The sequence below is a fragment of the Galendromus occidentalis genome, unplaced genomic scaffold (genome assembly GCF_000255335.2).
Source record: "Galendromus occidentalis unplaced genomic scaffold, Mocc_1.1 scf7180000077497, whole genome shotgun sequence".
Lineage (NCBI taxonomy): Eukaryota > Metazoa > Arthropoda > Arachnida > Mesostigmata > Phytoseiidae > Galendromus > Galendromus occidentalis.
Genome location: NW_003805485.1, coordinates 758,343 through 778,692, shown reverse-complemented (window position 1 = coordinate 778,692; position 20,350 = coordinate 758,343). Strand labels below are relative to the sequence as shown.

At 50.4% G+C, this 20,350-nt stretch overlaps 2 protein-coding genes across 3 annotated transcripts in view; one reads left to right on the top strand and one right to left on the bottom strand.

Annotated features, from left to right (window-relative positions):
• Nucleotides 1–10,929, top strand: part of LOC108864658 (uncharacterized) — a 33,597-nt gene extending 22,668 nt beyond the window's left edge. Inside the window, exons 12-25 of the mRNA XM_029112379.1 lie at nucleotides 11–1,166; nucleotides 3,777–4,056; nucleotides 4,211–4,470; nucleotides 4,563–4,905; nucleotides 4,996–5,169; nucleotides 5,292–5,410; nucleotides 5,533–5,632; nucleotides 5,741–5,912; nucleotides 6,241–6,522; nucleotides 6,817–7,037; nucleotides 8,920–9,298; nucleotides 9,364–9,672; nucleotides 9,771–9,871; nucleotides 10,766–10,929. Coding sequence (XP_028968212.1) covers nucleotides 11–1,166; nucleotides 3,777–4,056; nucleotides 4,211–4,470; nucleotides 4,563–4,905; nucleotides 4,996–5,169; nucleotides 5,292–5,410; nucleotides 5,533–5,632; nucleotides 5,741–5,912; nucleotides 6,241–6,522; nucleotides 6,817–7,037; nucleotides 8,920–9,298; nucleotides 9,364–9,672; nucleotides 9,771–9,871; nucleotides 10,766–10,929 — 4,060 coding nt within the window. The remainder of the gene's footprint in view (nucleotides 1–10; nucleotides 1,167–3,776; nucleotides 4,057–4,210; nucleotides 4,471–4,562; nucleotides 4,906–4,995; nucleotides 5,170–5,291; nucleotides 5,411–5,532; nucleotides 5,633–5,740; nucleotides 5,913–6,240; nucleotides 6,523–6,816; nucleotides 7,038–8,919; nucleotides 9,299–9,363; nucleotides 9,673–9,770; nucleotides 9,872–10,765) is intronic.
• A 7,436-nt stretch (nucleotides 10,930–18,365) lies between these two features.
• LOC100897995 (40S ribosomal protein S15Aa) lies at nucleotides 18,366–19,982 on the bottom strand. 2 transcript variants are annotated; one of them, XM_003746451.2, is made up of 4 exons: nucleotides 19,929–19,982; nucleotides 19,362–19,502; nucleotides 18,898–19,063; nucleotides 18,366–18,484 (listed from the first exon to the last, which is right to left on the bottom strand). In XM_003746451.2, exons 2-4 carry the CDS (start codon nucleotides 19,492–19,494, stop codon nucleotides 18,391–18,393), a joined length of 393 nt encoding a protein of 130 aa, XP_003746499.1. In that variant the 5' UTR covers nucleotides 19,495–19,502; nucleotides 19,929–19,982; the 3' UTR covers nucleotides 18,366–18,390. The 2 variants fall into 2 exon arrangements, with proteins under 2 accessions (XP_003746499.1, XP_028968230.1); XM_029112397.1 differs by having other exon boundaries at nucleotides 19,827–19,952.
• Between the last annotated feature and the right edge of the window lie 368 nt (nucleotides 19,983–20,350).

The following is a 20,350-nucleotide window of genomic DNA, read 5'->3' as shown; positions in this document are numbered from 1 at the left end:
CTCCTGCGAGTCAGATGCAGCCTCAGCAGGTGCAACAGAACCTCTCGATGCAGATGCAAGGCCAGCGACAATTTCAACAGCCTCAGCAACAAATGTCGCAGCAGCGACCGCCCAATCAGCTGCCGCCCCAGCTGCAGCAGCAACAACAACAGATGCCTCCCCATATCCAGCAGCAACAACAACAACTGCCTCCGCATCTCCAGCAGCAGCTGCCTCCCCAGTTGCAACCGCAGCAGCAGCAGCAAATACCTCCCCAAATGCAGCAACAACAACAACAACTGCCTCCGCACCTGCAACAGCAACTGCCTCCGCATCTGCAGCAGCTGCAGCAACAACAGCAGAAACTGCCTCTCCAGCAGAACAAACTCCCGGCGAGCCTGCAACAACAACAACAAATACCTGGCCACCTGCAGCAGCTCCCTCCCCACCTGCAGCAGCAGCAACAACAACAGCTTCAACAGCAAGCTCTGAATCAGCCTCAAGCGCAACAGGGAGGGGCGCAGAGGCGCCAACATCGACGTCTCCCGCAGGAACCGTCGGAAATCAAAGCTGTAACGCCGAAGATGGCCGCTGCCGCAGCTGTGTCCACGATGACCGACACAGGCGGCCGTCCCATACCAGCCCCACGGTTGCTAGGTAGTCAGCCGACTCAAGTGAGCCCTCAGACGGTTCTAGTGCAACAGGCTAACGCTAATGTGGGTACCTTGGTGACACCGGTAGTCGCTAAACACCCAAGCCTGGTTTGTGGGGTTCAGAGATGCAACGCCACCCCTGTTCAGATCCTGCAGCCACATCAGTGCACCGCGTTAGTGCAGACGCCCAGAGCCGCCCAAGTCGCCCCCAACGCATCAATTCAAGAGCCGGGCCAAGCGCCACCTTCCTCCTGCCCACATCATCATTCGGCCGCTGTCCCGGCAGGAGCTTCCGTTCAAAATGTGACGTGCTGTCATCACCATGCGGTCGCTACGACTCCGGTCCCTCAAGTGGTCCAGCTCGTACCTAATCATCTCCCCCACCATCATCAGTCTACTAATCAAACGAGCGACCATCGATCATCCGTTGGACCGATACCGCAGCCGCAGCAACACGCGTGCCAGACGACCGGTGTTCAGATCAGTTCGAGCTCCAAGACCCCCATTACTCCTCAAACCCCAGGAAGTACCCAGGTAAATTGAAGTGCGTCGACAGCTACCGGCCAACCACCGCCACCAAGAGGAACTTCGGCTAGGGAGAAATTCACTATTGATGTTCTTGATGTCTATACACAACGATTGATTATTCAGTCGATCGATCGATCAATCAATCTGTTGACCTTAGACGGTTGATTTGATTGGTGAATTGATGACTAGAGCCGATGATCACTCTGTCCGATCATCTATCTGACTCTCCGACGCTCCATCCGACCATCCATCCACCCTTCGAACTGCCTCTCTATCGAATACCGCCTCCCATCCATGCAACCATCCGTTCATCACTCACTCAATCAATCAATCCATCCATCAATCTATCGGTCAGCGATCTCGATAATCCCCTCCTCAAATCGATAATCGTAAATTATCCCGAAACCCCGATCCAGCCACTGCAGCCACCACAGGGTGGGCCGATACGGTTGCGATATTGAATCGAGAGCCTATGATGAACAGACCTCAGATGCAGGAAAACACTCAGATGATGTTTTTCATGAGTTCGTCGCTCCACTCGGTGCGAACATGCATACCGTTCCGTCGGATACGTAGTAGGGAGATTCTTTCGATTAGGGTTTTCGCAGTGAAGACTTTTTCGCGCGCTGTATCTCTTGGTACACGATCATTACTTGGTTTGCTTTGAGGCAGAGTTGCTTTGCTGAGCGCTATTCTCCTTCAATGACACGAAATACTAGTTTATCAGCGAGCGTTCTCTTCGCGAATGATTATCGATTTTTACGTCTCACTCGGACAGATACTGAGGCTTTATCGCTGTTTTCTGAGAGAACGGAGTGCATTTAGGCGCGTCCTCAGTCATCTAGGCTTCGAATGTCTTACGTCATTTGGTAATCCGTCGAAGCGTTGAGCTCTATCTTTCGTTCGCCGCCTGTAGGTTTTCGCATCAAAAGTGCGTGAGTCTCGATTGCTAGGGTGCTTCCATAGAGTATTCGACTGTCTTCTTCTTGTATCATTTCCCGATCGGGATGCATCGGATATCGATGTGGGCTTTACCAAGGAATTCCGCGACGGGTTCCTAGAAACCGTGGAATTTATTCCCGGCTCTGAAAAAAGTCCACTCCATTGCTCAATCATACTCACCCAGGGAGAGATGTCTCGAACGGAATAGGAATCTGGAAACTCGGGACATTCAGAGGGCGGCTCATAAGCTTCTATTTCAGGTCTGGTAGGAATCTATCCATTGACGAATTACAATTATCATTCACCTCATGCCCCAGATCTTGTGGGCCTGTATCTAATCTTTCTCGTGTGACGCTCCTCGAGCAACTGTGCCTCAAAGGAAAAACATATTTTATATCATTTCGAAACCATTCTCTCTTACCCATTAGCAAATATTCTTCAGGGTTGGGCAGATCTTCTGAAAATCACTTCAAATGTCCTCGTGTGAATGTGTATGTCGTCCTCGTGGTCGTTTTTTTTTTCCGTATCCGTATGAACACATTTCGTGGATTCACATGATTTTTTTCCGCGAAACTCCCAGACCGCTGTTGGTAAATCACCTTCTCTGCGTTTTTCGGTTCTGTTCCTCTCCACTTTATTTACTCCCTCCAATCGGTTTCGGGAATACGCTCTTATTTTCACCGTTCTTCATCGTTCTAGTTCGGTCGATGTCATCGATGTTGTGTGGCTGTTCTGAGTTGTAGTCGGATGAAACTGCAGTGGTTCGACGGTGGGAGATGGCAGTTCAACTGGTGAAATGTGAGGGAAGATTGTGTGTTGTCTAGCGGACATCTGCTGAATTCGCAGCTGAAAATCCTTCGATACGATTACATTTCTGTCCGAATGCCTGAAGGAACTCTTGGTGGTGCTGGCGGACGACATGTTACAATTATGAAATGTTGGAACTCGAGTCGATCAGATTCGACCGGGACTCATTGAGAGCGATGAAAAAAACTATTGGCACCAACGGTTGCACCCATCTCCCACGAGACCCACCGCATGAATCCTCGGTTCTGCTAAGTTTTTCAGCTTTTTGGCGTTTCCGTTTCCAACCCTCGCTCAGCTTTCAATTTCCAAAAATAGATGGCAAATCCATAATAATAATGAACAGCATCGCGTATTTTTTCGTGACGAGTCCTCCCATAGGTCGTCAATGCGATGGAGTGGAAGCATTTCACTTCTTCAGGGTATTTCTCCCGATTTCCTATGGAAACACTGCTCGTTTCGGCTTATATCGACTGCTTCCTTTTGTGAATTTAGGTGCTTTTTCTTTTCTGGACGTCGCGGAATAGCCCTCCTTTCGAAACCCCGATATCCCGAAAGCGGGCTCGAGTTTTGATTCGATACCATAAAATGGAGAGAGTCGATCACCTTGAGATACCGATTTATTTCTATGATTGGCTTTTCTTATTTACGTTCAAACGCAATTAGAGACCTCAAAACGACTCTTGTCGACGCATCACTCAGTCATTGGCTCCCTTCTGGTCTGTCCTCTGCTCCATGTGACAATGTCAGGGGGTCGGCGATCGGAATAAGCGCCGGTCCGGTTGAAGATTGACTACCCGAAAGAGCATTCGAAACGCGTTTTGACTAATGGTGAAATTTCTTCTTTTCTTCTCTCCGAATCTCTCGCAGGGGGGTGACTCTTCAGATACGATGAGCGAAGCTGACTCGACAAGGTCAGGAAAAGTTCGTCGAAGACTACCGCCCGTTCCTCCGGGAGAGCAGGACACAACTGCTCTTCTTCTAGGCGCAGGGGGACGACGTTCTAGGGATCGTTCACGTGGTGCTCTATCCGCGGCTGGCGAAAGACGCCGTGCCCCAGTCCACCTGCCTCGAGCCGCCTCCGTAGACGGTAGCGGTCTCCCCATCACCAAGGCCAACTCCAGTGCGGCAGACGCTCTACTACTGTCAGGTAGGCACCGACTCCTCCGAATCTCTCGTTTGCTCGCTGAATTGGTCTCTTACGGCGATTCGAAGCTCCTCCAGCCACGGCCCATCGGCGGGTGCATAATAACTCACCGGGGGTGTTCGACTCATCGATTCGACCGCATATTGATTTTCCGCAGCTTCTGGCCTCGATGGAACGATAGCCAGGCCGATGTCGGCCACGGCCTCCTGCCTGTACGGATCCGCCGTTGTTTCCCCCGGTGGAGCGGCAGGCAAAGCTCTTCCTTCGTATATGACGTCCCTCAAGGAGCAACTCCGAGAAGAACTGAAGAGCGTCACAAGTGAACGGAAGCGAATGCTTGAACTCAACAACCGGGACAGCACGCGCCGCTCAGAGAATGATCTTGCGTCTCTCCTAGCAACATGGAAGCCCCTACAGGTGCTTTTGCCGTCGCGGTATTCCTCGCCGATTTGAATTCGACCCATCAAGCCTTCGGCGGAGGAAAGCTAAATCAGATACGTTTTCTGCAGGGCGAAGCCGATGATCCACTCCTCACTCACAGAAGACAGCTTTCGGATTCGAGAATATGTCATCCAGACAGCGCTCTAGAACCTAGCAAAAAAGCCGAATTGGCAGCGCTTGAAGCTAAAAGGGCCGCACTCGCGGCCAGAACAGCGAAGACGATGCCGAGTAGATCACGGACACCCATGGGGCCGCTCGGAGCTCGACCCTCGTTCAAATCGTACGAGTATGAATACCTTGATGATCTTCATCGACCTCTCCCGGGGTTGTATCAGGGACTCCGAAGCGGTTCCATGACCGACCTCCGACAAGCAGCCACGTACAGGACTGGTCTCGACTCCGATTTGGCCGGTCAGTGTTGGACCGAAGGACCTTATTCCTCTCCCCGGGCACCTTGCCGCGGCGAGACCTTCCATGCTCACCGTGAGATCTTCGTTGCAGGACCTAGCATCCGGTCAGGTTTTGGACCCTCGATTCCGCTCCGACAATGCTCGTTAGAATACGAATCCGATCCTCTTCTACGAGGTAGAGCGTACGACCCGCTGGTCGAGCCCACAATGGCGTTACCCTTGCGAGCTCGATCAGCGCTCGGACGCCCCGCGCCATTACTGGCAGGTGAGCCTGATGCGATCCATCGGCGTCGGACTGAGTCTACACTCGCTGGCGAGACGAACCCTAAATATTCTGGATTCCGAATCTTAAGTCGTTTCTTGAGAGTCACCATAAAGGGCCTAAAGGAATCCGTCTCTGTTCAGGACAACCGAGAAATCGATCTAAACCGAGATCATGGCATCCGTCGCCATATGTATCCGAAGACGAAGAAGAAGCAAGGGAGGAGCGCAAGGCGCAAATCAAAGTAAGCCTTTTGCCGCAACCTGAATGGAAGGGGGAGGGGGACTTGAAATTAGTCGGGCTCTGAAGGGCGTCACTCGATTCGGTCCGACAGACCTTCATATGATTTCTGTTCTCCCCCTCAAGGCGGAAATAGCGCGACGACGACACCAGATTGAAGGTAACGTAAGACTGCGAGATGAACTCTGGAAACTCCAACGGCTACAGCAAAGCGAAACGGGCCAAAGTAAGCTCTCACAATTAGGATACAGAAGTGTTCATTTATTTGACTCGTTTTTTTTCCTGAAGCTCCTATTCTTTGAAGACCGAGCAAGCTTGATTGATTCAATTCCAGTGCCGGGGTATCGAGACCCGCTTGGCTCTTACGGAATGTGCGGAGTTGCCTGTCCACCGAATCGTCGGAGCGTCTTGAACGCTATCGACGATTACCTACAGCGTGACTACCGCACCGGTCAATTGATAAACCAAAGACCAACGTTCGGATATGCGCCACAGTACGACGTCGCGTAAGTGTTCGGATGTCCTTTATTTACACTGTATCTAAGTCAAACTCGACCACAGCGAGCTTCGAGCCCCGGTTTTTTCTTTTCGGAGCTGACGGATCTCACACTGAAATTTTTAGCAAATCAAAATCGTTCGACGGATCACCGGCTGAATAATATTCCTTACCCCATATACCCTGATGCTTCTGAACTCCGGATTTACTATAAAATAATGAAACTCACGATGAGCACTCGTAGACTGAGGAGCGAACGAAATAGGTGGCCGCTTTCTGCTCACCAATGCTAGTGCGTGTGGCTTCGCTCTTGACATTTCCACATGCCCTGGTTCCAGAACGCGTTTGGCTCAGAAAGGTTTGGGGTTCGACCCGCTGTCCGCTGCTGGTCACAGAGCACATACGACAGCAGCGGCAGGACCTTACGGAGCACCAGTTCGGACGGCGGCTGGCATCCACCAGCCTGGTTACTACAAAGACGACTTATACGCCACAGTTCCTCAACGCAACTTGAGCGGGAGACCTCCTCTCTTCAGAGGCTCCAGCTTAGGAGATGAATATCCCGCGACGGCTTACAGCTCTGATCCAACACACGACGGATACGTCGACATGTACGGACGGTTTGATTCTCGGACATGCCCCGTGAAATCCCCTAGTCGGAGTCCATGCTCCCTCACCGGACAGCTCTCGTCCGGTCTCGCCTCGGGCTTATGCCAATCCCCTCCCAGCCACCAGAGCCTCCAGTCATCCTCACTATCTACCCGTTCCCGGATGTCCCCCATATGTTCCCTATGGTCACAGCACGTCCTCCCGCTCGCATAGCGCTTGCTTTCCTGACTCTGCGCTTGGAAACTGACGTGTCGAGAGAGAGCAATAATTGGAATTGAAATTTCGCTTCTGTTTCGGTATTGCAGGATAGGTATGGCAGGTCGACGTCACAGAGACGCCATTTCTTCGACTGCTCCCTACGTCGAACCTCTGATGATGTCCGCCGATTTCTCTCCGTTCACAACGGACACGGAGATGACGCCATCTGACAGTATGGCAACACCTGCGATGCCCTTATTACCTGACATGCCAACGCGATCAAGAGGATTGTTAGAGAATTTAGGCGGTGTTCAACACATGCGAGGCTGTAAGTACCAACTTCCGGGCACCCCACCCTTATATTGGTAGTCTTTGGTATTTCTTCTGTTCTCGGCTCCGATAGGCGAAACATGGAGCCGATCAAATCGGTAATCGGGTTTTGATTTCACCAACATTTTTTCCTCCTTGTTTTTTCGTACCCACGGTAGCGATAAGGACTGATCTCAGGGATCATGATCATTCACGAAAGCTGGAAGATTGAGTGCCGCGCTAGTGAGGAATGGAGAGCTGACTGCTCTATCTGAATGGCTACAGTCTGGGTTCGATGCCTAGGTAGCTTTTCAACGAGAGTTTGAACACCTGACCTCCATCGCCGTAGACCGCTAGCCAAAAGTCGATCGACACCTGATTAATCGGGGAGCGACCGAATTCATTGCCGGATTCCCGTTCAAGCCCTCTCCGCGGGACGGTGATTCCGTAGCATTCGGACAAGAGCTCTCGATATGCTTCGTATATTTCGTGTTCCATGCACAACCCGAAATTCCCGTAGCCCTGAACGCGGACTGTTTGGCAGGCTCCGTGTTGCTGTGAAGGCTGATTTTACGACAAGTCCGTATCGAAGTTGTGGTGGTGGTCGTCGTCTCTCTGGTGTGATTCTCTCGACCCACAAAATTCATTTTAATCTCGCTGGTGTTGTCATATCGTTGATCGTATGGTTCCTTGTTTGGCCGTCCTTCCTTTCTGTGCTTTTGCCTGATTGATTGATTGGACTGATGTAGATTCAGGGATGTCTTCCGACACATTCGCAAACCGAAAGACTCAGGTGTCGCCTCAACTGCAACCAAACCTGTCCATGCAAAGAGCTGTGCAGAGCCAAGTAAGACTCACGTACGCATATTTCCCGTTATTAAATCAGAACAAAAAACTCATGGGCTTGTCCTCGCTTTCACCGATCCCTTGTACACCGTTTTCTTCCAAAATCCCCGAATCCACGACTTTCCGTTTCCGACAGTCCTCCCTCCTCCTCAGGACCCCAGAACCCTTCTCTCAATATTCCCCGCTACTTCCAATCATTCTTCCGAACCACGCGGTTTTGTTCTCCTTCTTCCGTTCCCATCGTCTTCCGAAGCCTAAATCAAGTCAAGTGTCCAATGAAGGAACTTTTTCTCGGGGAAGAATCTCCCTGTAACTTATTCTTGCCGTCACAAAGTCTTAAGGCGACCCTGACTTACGGCGAACGATCTTCTTCGAACGTTTTGATGAGTGAATGCCTGCGACGCCCAGGCTGTCCTGAAGCTTGACTTGCTGCCTGAGAAACCTCGACTACCCCCCAGTCCTCTATTCTCGTGATATGTACCCTCGACATGCGGTTTGACTGATTTCCGGAGAGGAGCGATGCACCGTTTTTCCAAACGCAGATCCTGAGACCGAGGTGGGAGATCCGCTCTGCTTCCCGCTCCTCTTTAATCCATAATTTTCAATCCTCCTTGCGATAGAGCGTACTTGACAGCTTATCCGCCTGAGAAAGGAGCATTCAGTCCTTGCCGACGTCGAGAGAAGCTGAGCCGGGTTTCATCTTGAGATCTTTCGGAATGCGCCGTCCCAGACTGCTCCGTGATCGAGCGGTTTCCTTCTTGTCGTAGAAATCCCTGATTTCCATTGCCGGACCTCCTTCTCCTTTTTGTCCGTGTTCTTGGTAGTTGAAAAACGGTGTGGATTATCCCGTCAACCCGCACTATAATGCGAACTGTGATCACCATTCATCCATCATGTGATCATGCGAAAAGCAAGCGTTATCTATATGTTTGTACATCTACATGCATATACAACGTACTCGTCATATACTACATATTTACATGCACATTTCGAATGTTTGCGTGTTCGTGATCTCGCCGCGGATGCAATCGGTGCTCACGGAGGCTCTCTTGCAGCGGGCCCCACGGGAGCCTATGGGGCCAGAGAGCTTCTTGGCAACCCACTATTCAGGAATACGAGGGGAGCCCTTCCACTTCGGCCTTTGCAACCAGCAGTACCCGGTATCAACCAGCTATTACAGCAACAACAAGAGTTGCGCCAACGTACGCAGCAGGCCAAGCTTCCAGGACGATACCTTCAGCAGCAGCAGCAGCAGGCAGCTTTATCAGGACAACAGCCTTTCGGAAACCCGTACAGCGGCCATCAACGATATACCCCAGCATCCATCCATCATACAACAGGCCAAGCACTCGGCACACACCAAGTACCCTTTTCAGATAAAGCGCATTTTGCTCATTCGGGACCATCCCAGAGACCAATCGGCGCTACACAATGGTGAGTGAGGCCCTCGACCCGAGGGAACTCGGAATCCGAATTTGGATTCGGATTCGAATCCGAAGTCCTGACGATGTTCCATCGGTTCTCCCGTCGAACCTAGACGAGCGCCATGTCATTGCAGGGAGCGGCAGCGGTTTTGGTGTTGAAATTGTCGGGGGGCGACCTTGCCTCGATGCTGCGGGCGGAACGGGGGCATTCGTGACGCGAGTCATCCCCAAGCCCGGGGGTACGGTTAATACATTGGGCGAAGTTCGCGTTGGCGACCAGGTGCTTGAATGGAATGGCGTGGTACTTCAGGGCAAGTCCGCCGGATATGTGAGCAACATCATCGCTCGCACCCTAGAGGATGAGATCGAAGTTGTACTCAAAAGGTATGTCTTTCATGATCGTCACTATCTCATGCCCTTCAAATCGAGCGGATGGTCAATCGCGAGCGGAGTTTTCTCATTACTGCAATTTTCTTCCTCAGTGATCCCAACCATATCCCTCAATCCCGGAGCTTAGCGAGCCATAAAAGTCATCCGACGTCGTCTTCTTTTGAAACTCTAGATGAGCCCAATAGAAACGCAGGTGAGTTTCGTCGGCATTCGACGAGAGTCTAGCAACTCGACCACACCACGGAAAATACCGAGGTGCAAATCACGAACTCGAAATCGCTCAAATCTGGCGAACTCAGGCTCTTTTCCGACCCGAGATATCAATTTATCGCTCTACTGAGCGAAAATCAAGAAGGCGTGGGTATATGGTATCGATGGATATCGTCGGCGATCCCTGCGGAGGGGAGCCCTCTGATTCCTAGAGAACTATCCTTACATCCCGCCGTGTGTCGGAAGCTTTCCTGTACTCGAGAAGGTTTCTAATCGTGAAGGTGCTTGTAGACGACCCAGGAGCAGCAAGTGCATCGGCAACGGGCTCTCGGACGAGGGTGAGGAAGGCGACTGTTGTTCGATGTTGTTTGCATCACGGGATTGCGCCCCCGGGCGAACTGTCGATGTTTGATTGATCGAAGTCGCTTCGCGTTCGATGAGCGCTTGATGGTGTTTGCATCCATGTCGTTCATACAGGCCAAATCATTATTTCATTTGATCATAGTTATTCGTGGATTGCATTGGTTTCTGTCTCTGTAAATCGCTCCGATCCTCGTCGGAATCCGAGGACGTCGTGATTTTTGTCGTCTTCGTCGTTGTCATCGTATTGCTCCGCTGATCAAAAGATACCGGAGATCCCCAATGACTTATCGTGATGAAAGGTGATCATCACCATTAGTGCGGGACCCCGGAAAATCTTTGAATGATTAGCTGGGAGCAATGTTTAAATGTTTATGGTGAATACCGTGGGTGACTCGCTGGATGCCTACAGGATTCTCCACCCGACCCACGAATGTCGCAGCGTATGATAAGTGATAAGAAAGTTGTTGTTTTTCAATGACTCGTCTCTCAATTGAATCGCGATCCTGATTGTGAGACTCATTGCTCTCTTCTCACCTCCACCAATACCTCTCCAACGATTGGAAGATGGGTTATGAAGTGATCCCCCACACGCTTCGGGAACGTCTCCCAGAGGAATTCAAAATGCTCCGTAGACGAGGAATGCAGGAGCCTTTCGTTCCGCTACGAGTTCTGCCCTGAATTGATTTTCCATCACAGTCGTTTGGATCCGTGCGAGAGGGTTAATCTTTTTCACGCGTTGTCGATCATTATGTGAACTCTGATGGTACATCGGCGATTCCTACAATCTCTCTACCGTCAGATTCTCTGTGATTCTGAGTGTCAAGTCTCATCCAGTCCTGCCAGTGTGTATCTTAACCGTGGATCCATTGATGTCTTCGTCGCATGGTTTGATCATTGATTAACTCGACTCAAGTGTTTTTCTCTTTCCATCTCTCGGCAGAATACTCGAGGACCGATCCGTGGGGAAGTGATGGTAAGGATTCTTTTCTTCTTTTCGAACGAAGATGAACGTGAGATCCGTCCTCCTCGAGACGTTCGAGCACCTTACCGGTGGGGTGTTGACGTATCATAATTTCACAGTTGCAGATATGCCATGACATGCAGGCGCGTATTCTCTACGTGAGTGTGGTCAGAGCACGCCACTTCAAGCAAAGTGGTGATGCGAGAATTTTCAACCCATACGCGCAGTGCATCCTCATACCAGGCAACAGGTAATTGGATTTCTCATGACTCATGCGGGCGGCGAAATATCGCAGAACTCGCGGCGTGTCGCGCTAAGGAAATTCGAAATCCCAAAATTCCCTTTAAATGTCGGAAACTCCTTGAACTTCATCCGGATTCGCGGCGAAGGCAGCTCCCGTGAACAAACTATGAGCTTCGCAAGTTCGACCCTCAAGCGACTCTTGATCCAGCCGTGTCTTTTAGCTTGTGGCCAATCTCAGGCAATGACCCGGTCCCACCGACTCCAATCGACGTTCGGGACACCTCCGATTCTCAGTGCCGAATTCCGCCATCTGCGGGGATATTCCCTCGAATCGTTTGGAGGAACTTTGACTCATTGCCGAGCGTAGAAACGACGACTCTCTTCGGAAACTTCTGAAAACCGTCGATCATCGCGGTCTCCGCGAATAACGCGATCGCCGAGAAATAATTGCATGCCCACTCATAACTCATGAGCTACATTTCGATAGCGGATGTCATTCGCATCTGGATAATGTGCGTTGATTCGATCGAGTTCATCTGTTTCCAGAGAACAGAATACCCGGCGCACGCGGCACCTTCCGAATTCCTCGGAGCCCAAATGGAATCAGACGATGGTCTATCCGAATGTCAGTCGCGACCAGCTGTCAAATCACTGGCTGTTGATCAGCGTTTGGAACCTCTCTGCCGTCGACCATGCAGAGGAGCTCTATCCTCAGGAATTCGATGAATTCTTGGGGGAAGCAGCTGTAGACCTGAGTCGAGACGCAGATGAGCAGGAGAGATGGTACGTTCTAATACCCAAAGCCAGCCGTCCCAAAAGGCAGCTCACCATCATGGACCAGCAAGGGTGTTCAACGTCTTCTCTGAACACCTCTCAAACTCATATTGCCCAGCAGCGCTATCAAGAGGGTCCCTCGAACCAAAGTAGGTGCTGCTCAATATATATCTGAACATCGATGTCACTGTGATACCTGCTATCTATCGCGCAATGAGGATTCTTCCCCTCGCATCAGGACAGATCCCGGAGCAGTGATCCGATCCTTCATTCTAGGCGGGAAGAAGTGGCACGTCTATCCCAAGAGTGCTGTCCGGCGTAAATCGATATCTGTCGATATGGGATCGAAAGGACGAAAACTGTCTCTCCTACCGTCTTCCTATGTGGCCGTCAACCCGTTGCTCCCACGCGGTCCCGTCGGCATCGGAGGCGCGGCTTTCGGGCGGTACGCCTCCGTGTCGTGTCCCGTGTCATAACGAAAGGACCAATTCTGCTCTGCGGTCGGCTCGAATCAACTACGTAGCTTAATTTCTTGTTCTAAGTGCCTTCAACAAATACTTTTTCTGCAGTCAGTAACACGTCTGAACGGTCCGATTGGTGGTCCGGTGCAGTTCGCCCGCCAAAAACGAGCGACAGAATAGCATAGGCAATATCTGAGAAATTTACTTCGCTGTCAGGTAGTACCACCGAGGGTATTCGCCAACCCGAAGTTTTACGCGTCTCGCAGACTTATTTGACAAAAAATTGCTCGACCGCTGAGCGATTCGTTATGCGATCGAAAGCTCTATCTGATTGTAAGCAGATTTACCTTACACCGAAGTCGGCGGCGATGAACGGGCGATTTTGATGCTGCTCGTACGTGCACGCCTTAGGAACGCTTAATCCTCGATCGGATTTCAACATGGGCAAAAAGAACACGGCATTTGCTAACTGTCTTCGGCGGGTGCGAGATCGACCCGTATGAAATTTTGCCGTGACAGATACTCACCATGGTTTGAAACGACGAAATGTAGTCAAGAAACCGGCTCACACGCCGTAGCCAAGATTTACTCAGTCACGACTCGTTCCGATAACAATTGTTTCCAGCCCAGACTAGTGTTGAGGAGCTTCTACGCATTGATTCAGCCCTTTATCAGCTGATTCAGCTTGACGATCTTCGAAGACCAGATCGAAGCAGACGGCGAGACGATTCGGGCTCGTGGGCGACGACCAGGTGGATATTTCCGTTGCGAAAGTTCTCAATTGAAGGATTTCGCTCTTATTCCTCTCAGGATCCTGCGACCCCGTCGAGGATTCTCGACCGGCTCGGGACTCCTGATTGAGTCTCCGCATCCCGTAGCGTCCGTACTGAACCACCGATCGGGCATGTTACCGTATGACTGATCTCCGCTTCTGAGATTCATTGGTAAAGAAGTACGAACATCGCCAGCACCTGGAAGGTTGAGAATGATGGAAGCCGTTCTGTTGCTCGTCGTTGTGATCTCTGTATTATAACAAACGTACTGACCGACAGTTTGATTGATTGACTGCCTAACTAAGTGACTATGATTGATTAGTTGGTCATCATCACGTACTTAGTTCACTATTGATTGAAGACTCGCCCAGTGACTGGTTGTCCTTGAAGTTATAACTCCGGACGAACGAGCGAAACTCTGGGAACAGATTCCACACGGCCATCGAGAGTTGACATGAACCATTCGAACAGAGTACGGAGTTTCGCTCGGCTGGAGAATGAATCCAAGCTCAGAATTCAACCATGAACCAAACGAGCAGCAAAGTATCATTTTCTGTTGACTCTCATCATGAGATGGATATCGTTTCTTGGTGATTTCTACCCATTCAACGTTAACCTATGTACCTACCTAAGAATTTTTCTACTACAGTTGTTCTTGCGGAATGATCCCTGATCTCTCGCATCTCATTCGCAGTTGTACTCAATGTGTCGAAGGCCAAGTTGGGGAAGGTCGCAGGATTTCAGTTCAGATCGACTCAGCGGTATAAATCCGATCACACGCTCTCCCTCTGTGTCACCGAGGAGTGAACAGAAACAGGGGAATGTAAAAGAGATATCGGCGGGGAACGAGTCGACTGCAAGAGACATCCTCCCTGCCACAAGCCCCGAATTGAGACAACGCGGAAGATACGCACTCATTAATTCGGTCGAGAAAGTTATTCTTCTCTGTTAATTTGGCTTGATAGAGCTCATCGATCCGATGTGCTCCATTTTCCGGATAATGCCAGATAATTATTGTGAATTTAAGGCTGAGTTCTCCTGATACGTGTGCCTATCCACGCTCCTTGTATCATCCCTTCTTTTGCGCGATATGTTGATCTTGTACACTCTTAATGAAAGCTTAAGAGTCAAACTTAATCGATACCTCCGTTTTCTTCTTCAAAAACAGAATGAGTGGATGAAGTGGGAACGTCTCTCGGTTGTTCAAATATTAAAATATCACTGGTGACAGCAACATATCTATGTTCGTTCCGTACTTGATCTTCTAAAATCGAATACAGCGCAGCACACAGTTCAGCGGACGAGGGTTATACTACTGGGCGGTCGATTGGACTCGAAGCTACCTTCGACGGCAGACGCGGGAAGGAAGTTGAACTGAGCGGAACCAAAGCCAACTGGAACCGAGCCTTCCATCGCTGTCCTGTTCCGAATTTAAGAGGCCGCCAAACTCGAGCGAAGTCGTATTGAAGCCGCAGAACACCAACCTAGAGCCGCGTTGCGTTCCTCTGAAACCAACCCAGAAGGATTCAAGGCATACCTGAACATCGAACTGGTGTGCGATTGAGCAGCCGAACCAGAGCCATGCCAGCCAGCCAAGCAACTCTAAGGCCCGGTTGTCTAGACCGGCCATCATTTTCTGATGATCAGTATGCCCGACAGATTGACCGACCGTCCGACCGATCCATGGAAAGGTGGCACTACGTATAGGTTTTCAATTTGGATGTTGCCGATCCTTCAAACAAAGATCGGTCAGGGCCAATTCGCGACGATGTACAATTTACGCATGGATGGATGCTTGATTGATTGATAATAGGGTTGATTGATGCAGTGATCGATTTCACTGGGAGCATTCGACTTTTTCGAGTCGGCGCAAGAACATCAGCAGCAAGCAAGCCGTGTGTTCAAAGAGTTAAACAAGCGTATGGCGTTTATCTTTTTTTGCGGCGCCTCATACGAATACCGCTACCTTACTGATAATACTAATAATACTACTACTATTCATTACTACCGCTACCACTACTACTACGAGAAACACCACGAATACGAGTAATGCTACTATCATTACGATAACCACAGATGAAACCACTACCACTACTATCACCACCAGCGGAGCTACTGATACGAATGCGCCTAAAATCCATAGACGATTTTAGTAACGAAACGAACAGGCACACTTCTGCTGAATTCCTTGAGCCGTGAATTGATTTCTACTGAGGACGTGCACACTCGTCGCGCGTGTTGTGTCCCGACGTCGTCACTGTTTTACCGTTGAACTATCGCAGAACTGCTTAGATACTCGATCATCACAAATGATTGAATATTATCATCGAGGAAGATGAGGAATAAAGTCCGCAGCACCGAGTCAAATCGTTGAATGAAAGTAACACCGAGAATTGACTAAATGGCAAGCGAATGGGAGTCGGTACTCAGAGCCTTGACATGCGCAGGCGAGCATAGAAGGAAGTTTAAATAAGCAAACGAGACAGGTATGAGAGTGAAAATGATCTGCGCTTCTAGAGCGTCTCCTACGGTCCGGTTCGAAGCAAGCCGTAACTTTTCCTGGCGTCACGAACCAGCTTTTGAATCATCTATCTGGGGAGGAATTGAATTCTTCACCTCTAACCAGATTCCGCTGCTGATTGCGATCTCCTGGATAATATCATGGGTTCAATCTTGCCTTTCCTCGACGAATGTAGTCGCATGTATCGGGGGTATCCACTACTCGTACTGGTGGTAGCCGAGGGTTTAGGGAGCTTGCTCACGATCCGATTGATTTGATTGTCGTTCAATTGATCACTTCCCGAACATCGATACGTTTTCCGCTGCTCTTCCGAATGTGTACCAAAGTCAGACTAGCAAGAGAGCAAACAAACCAATCAATCATTGATCACATTTTGTTCTTCCTTGACGGATACGGCTGATGATGATGATGATGATTAGAGGTGTACGGATAATGATCACGCGGGACATAATGATGAAACGATTGATGATGATGATATCCAGAATGAAGAGTTGATACTTCGAGTTAAGAGCGTGACACATTTTTGAGATATACATTTGTACAAAGCTCATGATCGATAGTTTTGAGGATATCACATTCCCCTAATTCGGCGTTCGAGCTCGCCGCTCGCTCGTGTGTATCATTGTGTTGCTAGGCTGTTATGAGAGCGAGAAATTTAACTGAAACAGTGCGTTGAGCTGCTGCGTTATGCAAGCTTGGAATATTATTATCCTTTCCGCTGCGAATACAATAAAGTCTGTTTCGATTGATCCGGTAATGGGTGAGAAATGGACCTAGTTCGGATCCTCTCCGCTCGTCTGAATCGGCGAAGGCGATACATCTCGCACTATCACCGAGGAAGCATAGTGTCGAGGCGGTCGCTGCCCGAAGCTGGCAGCAAATTGGAAGCTCCTGATTAGCTCATCGCATTTCTTCAATGCGTCTGTCCTCGCTAAACATTCGAGCCGCGAATGGGTTCGGTCACAACATCACAAGGATCCTCGAAGGAGACTATGGGAGGAGGGCCGAGCCGCCTCTCGATGCGCCTTCCGGAATATCGCACACCGGGACTCCCCGGTGTTCACGTTCTCTCAGAAGAAGAACGTTGTACAGAATTTCTTGCAAATAGATTCGATCATTGAAATGGCGCATTTCGAATCCAAACCTCTCCTCCTAGTTGATTAAGGTCCGCATATACATTCGGAACGCTCGCAAAACGACTGTCTGCGAAGCTCAGGAGGTCAATGAAGGTTCGTGGGGAATCGACCGTCGACACGGTACTCGCTGAAGCGACGCTACCCGCTTGGTCGTCTCCCGAGTAGTTTCATAGCTGCTCACAATCACTAGTCTCCTTCCTTTTCCAGAGATTCTGGCCTGTATATTAGTAATGTCCTTGACCGATCCTCCGCAGCCGCTTTCCGTCGTCGGATTTCCCTAAACTTCATTCGTTGTGTCCGAGCTCGGTGGAATCTTGGATGCGAGCAGATCGACACTCGTTGCCATCGATCGACGGCATCACAGAAGGACTCTGACCTCCGCATCTGCGGACGAGAAATCCGTCGACGAGAGAAAGTCTTTTCCCGGATGGGCTCTTTGGGATCGGTGGGAGTTTGCGACTTCTGGACTTTTCGTTGGAAATGAGTGTGTTTTCCACATATGATGTCGCATCGTGCGTTGCCCTCCCCGGAGTTGGGACGCGATTCGATTTCGAACGGAGCAGCGAGGAGGGACGGCGAAAAGTTGCGGAAGTCTTCGCCACACATTGTTCGGTCGGGGTCCGACCAATTCGCTCTCGGGGACAAATAGAGCGCGAGCGCGGTCTGTTCAGACATCTTTTCTACTTTCGAATGAAGCGCGAATATGTCGACGAGTGCCATGTGACGTCAGTGCGTTGAGTAGTGAGGAAGGCCTTGTGGCTCCAGCGGTCACCCTAGGTCTCGAAAGGTCTCAAAGAACCCAAATGATGTACTTCCTTGCCAAGTATGACTTCCCCATCTACCCGTGGACGGCTAGCTGAGAGACTGGCTGCTCCTCGAAAATGACTTTCAACAGAACGATAGCATCCTGGTTCTGTGCGGGGATTCTTTTAGCTGGCATATCTACCCGATCCCTACTTCGCAATCACGTGGATTGATTGGTATCCCGAGTCTTCGGCATGGCCCGTCGCTGCTTATTTCAGGATTTTGTTACACATCCTCGAGATCGGTCGGTGGGTATCTCAGCTCTTAACGCCTCTTCCCTTATAGGGTAAGTCTCACAAAGACCGCACAAGCCTCACAGCCGGTCCCATGCCTCGAAGCTCCTTGGGGAGAGCGACGGCCAGCTCTCGTCTCGCTCTGGTGCGCTCCACAGAAGCCACGAAAATCATTCACCGATCTTCAATGATGAGAACACACAATTCGATCCTCATCCAAACTCATTCTTTATTCAGTAGAAAAAGCCAAGGATCTTCCCTCCCAAGTGCTTGCTACGGGCCTCTTCGTGGTCCATGATGCCTCCGGATGTGGTCATGACGACGTATCTGAAAAAAACACGCAGAGAAATCGTATTGAGCCCACCCTACTGGATTTTCGTCGCGGCACTTTAGTATGCGTTCGTGCGCGCCTGAGCTTGAATCGACGGAGACGGTCGCACAAGCATTCATTCGATTTCCCACTCGGCGAAAGGACGGAATAATTAGGAGCGCTACTGCAGAGCAGTATGTACACTGGTCGATAATGTCAAGTTCACGAGAAAGTAACATGATCTCCAGGGCTTCTTTTCTTATTTCCCTCGAGCGAAACACACTTCGTTTCTGAATCGTCGAAGAATGCATTATACGGGGGATTGGCGACGGATATCGTCACGGCTTGAACTGGGCAATCGGGTAAGAATGTCACAACCGGGGGCTCGCAGTGAGCTCCATGCCTGGAAATTTGAGACCTCGGGACTTACCCGAACTGTCTGGAGGGGAGCAATGAAGACATCCAGTTTTCGTAATCCCGGATGGGTACATCGAAGCGGGGCGAGATGACTCCGCATTTGTTGATACGTCCGTTCAGGAAGACGACGATTTTGCCCGAGCGATGGTCGTCGACAACCTCGAACTCTCCGATGTAGCCTGGGGGAAAATTTCGGTCAAATTGAGCATCTGCGCAAACAATACGCGGAACTTCAGTCTTTCGTCGTATTCGGATATCAGACTGGTTTCTCCACAAAGCGGTCACGGCGCAAACTGCGACCTTTCAGAGACAAAAAATTAAACATCATTCAATTCGTTACGAGCTTCCCCCAGGACGGGAACGCGGTTTCGTAGGGTTCCAGGGATCCGTTAAGACTCCCCAGATATGCGGGACCCAAACGGTCCCTCGATAGAATGGACACCGATTCGAGATATTTTCATGGAATTGATGACATACCCTTCTTCATCATTACTTTCAAGAATTTGATGATGACATTCGAGCACGGTCTGATGAGGACCTGGCGCTTGCCACGCTTTTCGGCGTTGTTGATGGCATTCAAGGCCGAGGCCAGAACGTTCGCACGGACCATCGCGTTAGCTGGAATTCGAAAGAAGCTGTTAAGACAGAGATTCGTGCATGGAAGGCCGAGCAGGATTCGATCTTCCGCTGGCTGTCGCCCAGATCCTCTGAGCTTGCTCGAGATTCGAATGTGATAGAAGCGGAGAAACGGGCAATATTCCTGCGTTTCCGCTTCTCAGGTCGATTTTTTCGAGCTCCGAGCCAAGGTGATGATATTCAGTTCTTTGTATTCAACAAAACATGAGGAATTCCACACTCAGCCACGTGGTGGGCTGAACACACGCGACGAACCGGCACCCCATTCATGAAGAGTCTATTGGAGACCGAATCGTTTCAACGCACCAAACGACGCACTCGAACCGAGAGACTCTTCCCATGCACAACTCGTTCACGTAAAAGCGCGATTTCCAGCAGAAATTGATGAAAGTTCTCCTCGGAAGTTACCTTGTGTTCGCCACGGGCCTCAGCAAGCGAGAAAAGAATGGACGCATCCAAAATGGCGCCGATCCGTGAGATTCGGCGAGGCGCTCAATCTAAACATTGGCGCGAAATTTCAAGTTTCGAGTCGCCAGACTCGATCTCGCCCAGTGCGGATGATCCGGGGAGAGTTGTGGAGTATTTGTACCAGGTGAACGCTAGAGTCGGAGCAGTGTCGAGGTCCATCTTTCTCGGGGAGATATCTTGTATCTGAGGGACTCGTGAAGCCAAAATCCGGATCCCGGTCAGGAGAGGGGATTGAGCCGTCATCGCCGTTTGAAGTTTCCGAATACTTACGGTAGAAGACGAGGCGGCCGAAGAAAAATGTCGAGAGCTCCTGGACATTCAGAGCATTCGTGCGCCGCGCCGTCCAGTCCCAAAGCCAGGAT

Bases quoted from the DNA above. Each gene is read 5' to 3' on its own strand.
- LOC100897995 (XM_003746451.2), bottom strand. From the start codon at position 19,494: ATGGTCCGTGCGAACGTTCTGGCCTCGGCCTTGAATGCCATCAACAAC. The intron at 19,064-19,361 runs GTATGTCATCAA...ATTTTCCCCCAG, and splicing joins GAAAGTAATGATGAAGAAGG to GCTACATCGGAGAGTTCGAG. The intron at 18,485-18,897 runs GTAAGTCCCGAG...TGTTTTTTTCAG, and splicing joins CTCCCCTCCAGACAGTTCGG to ATACGTCGTCATGACCACAT.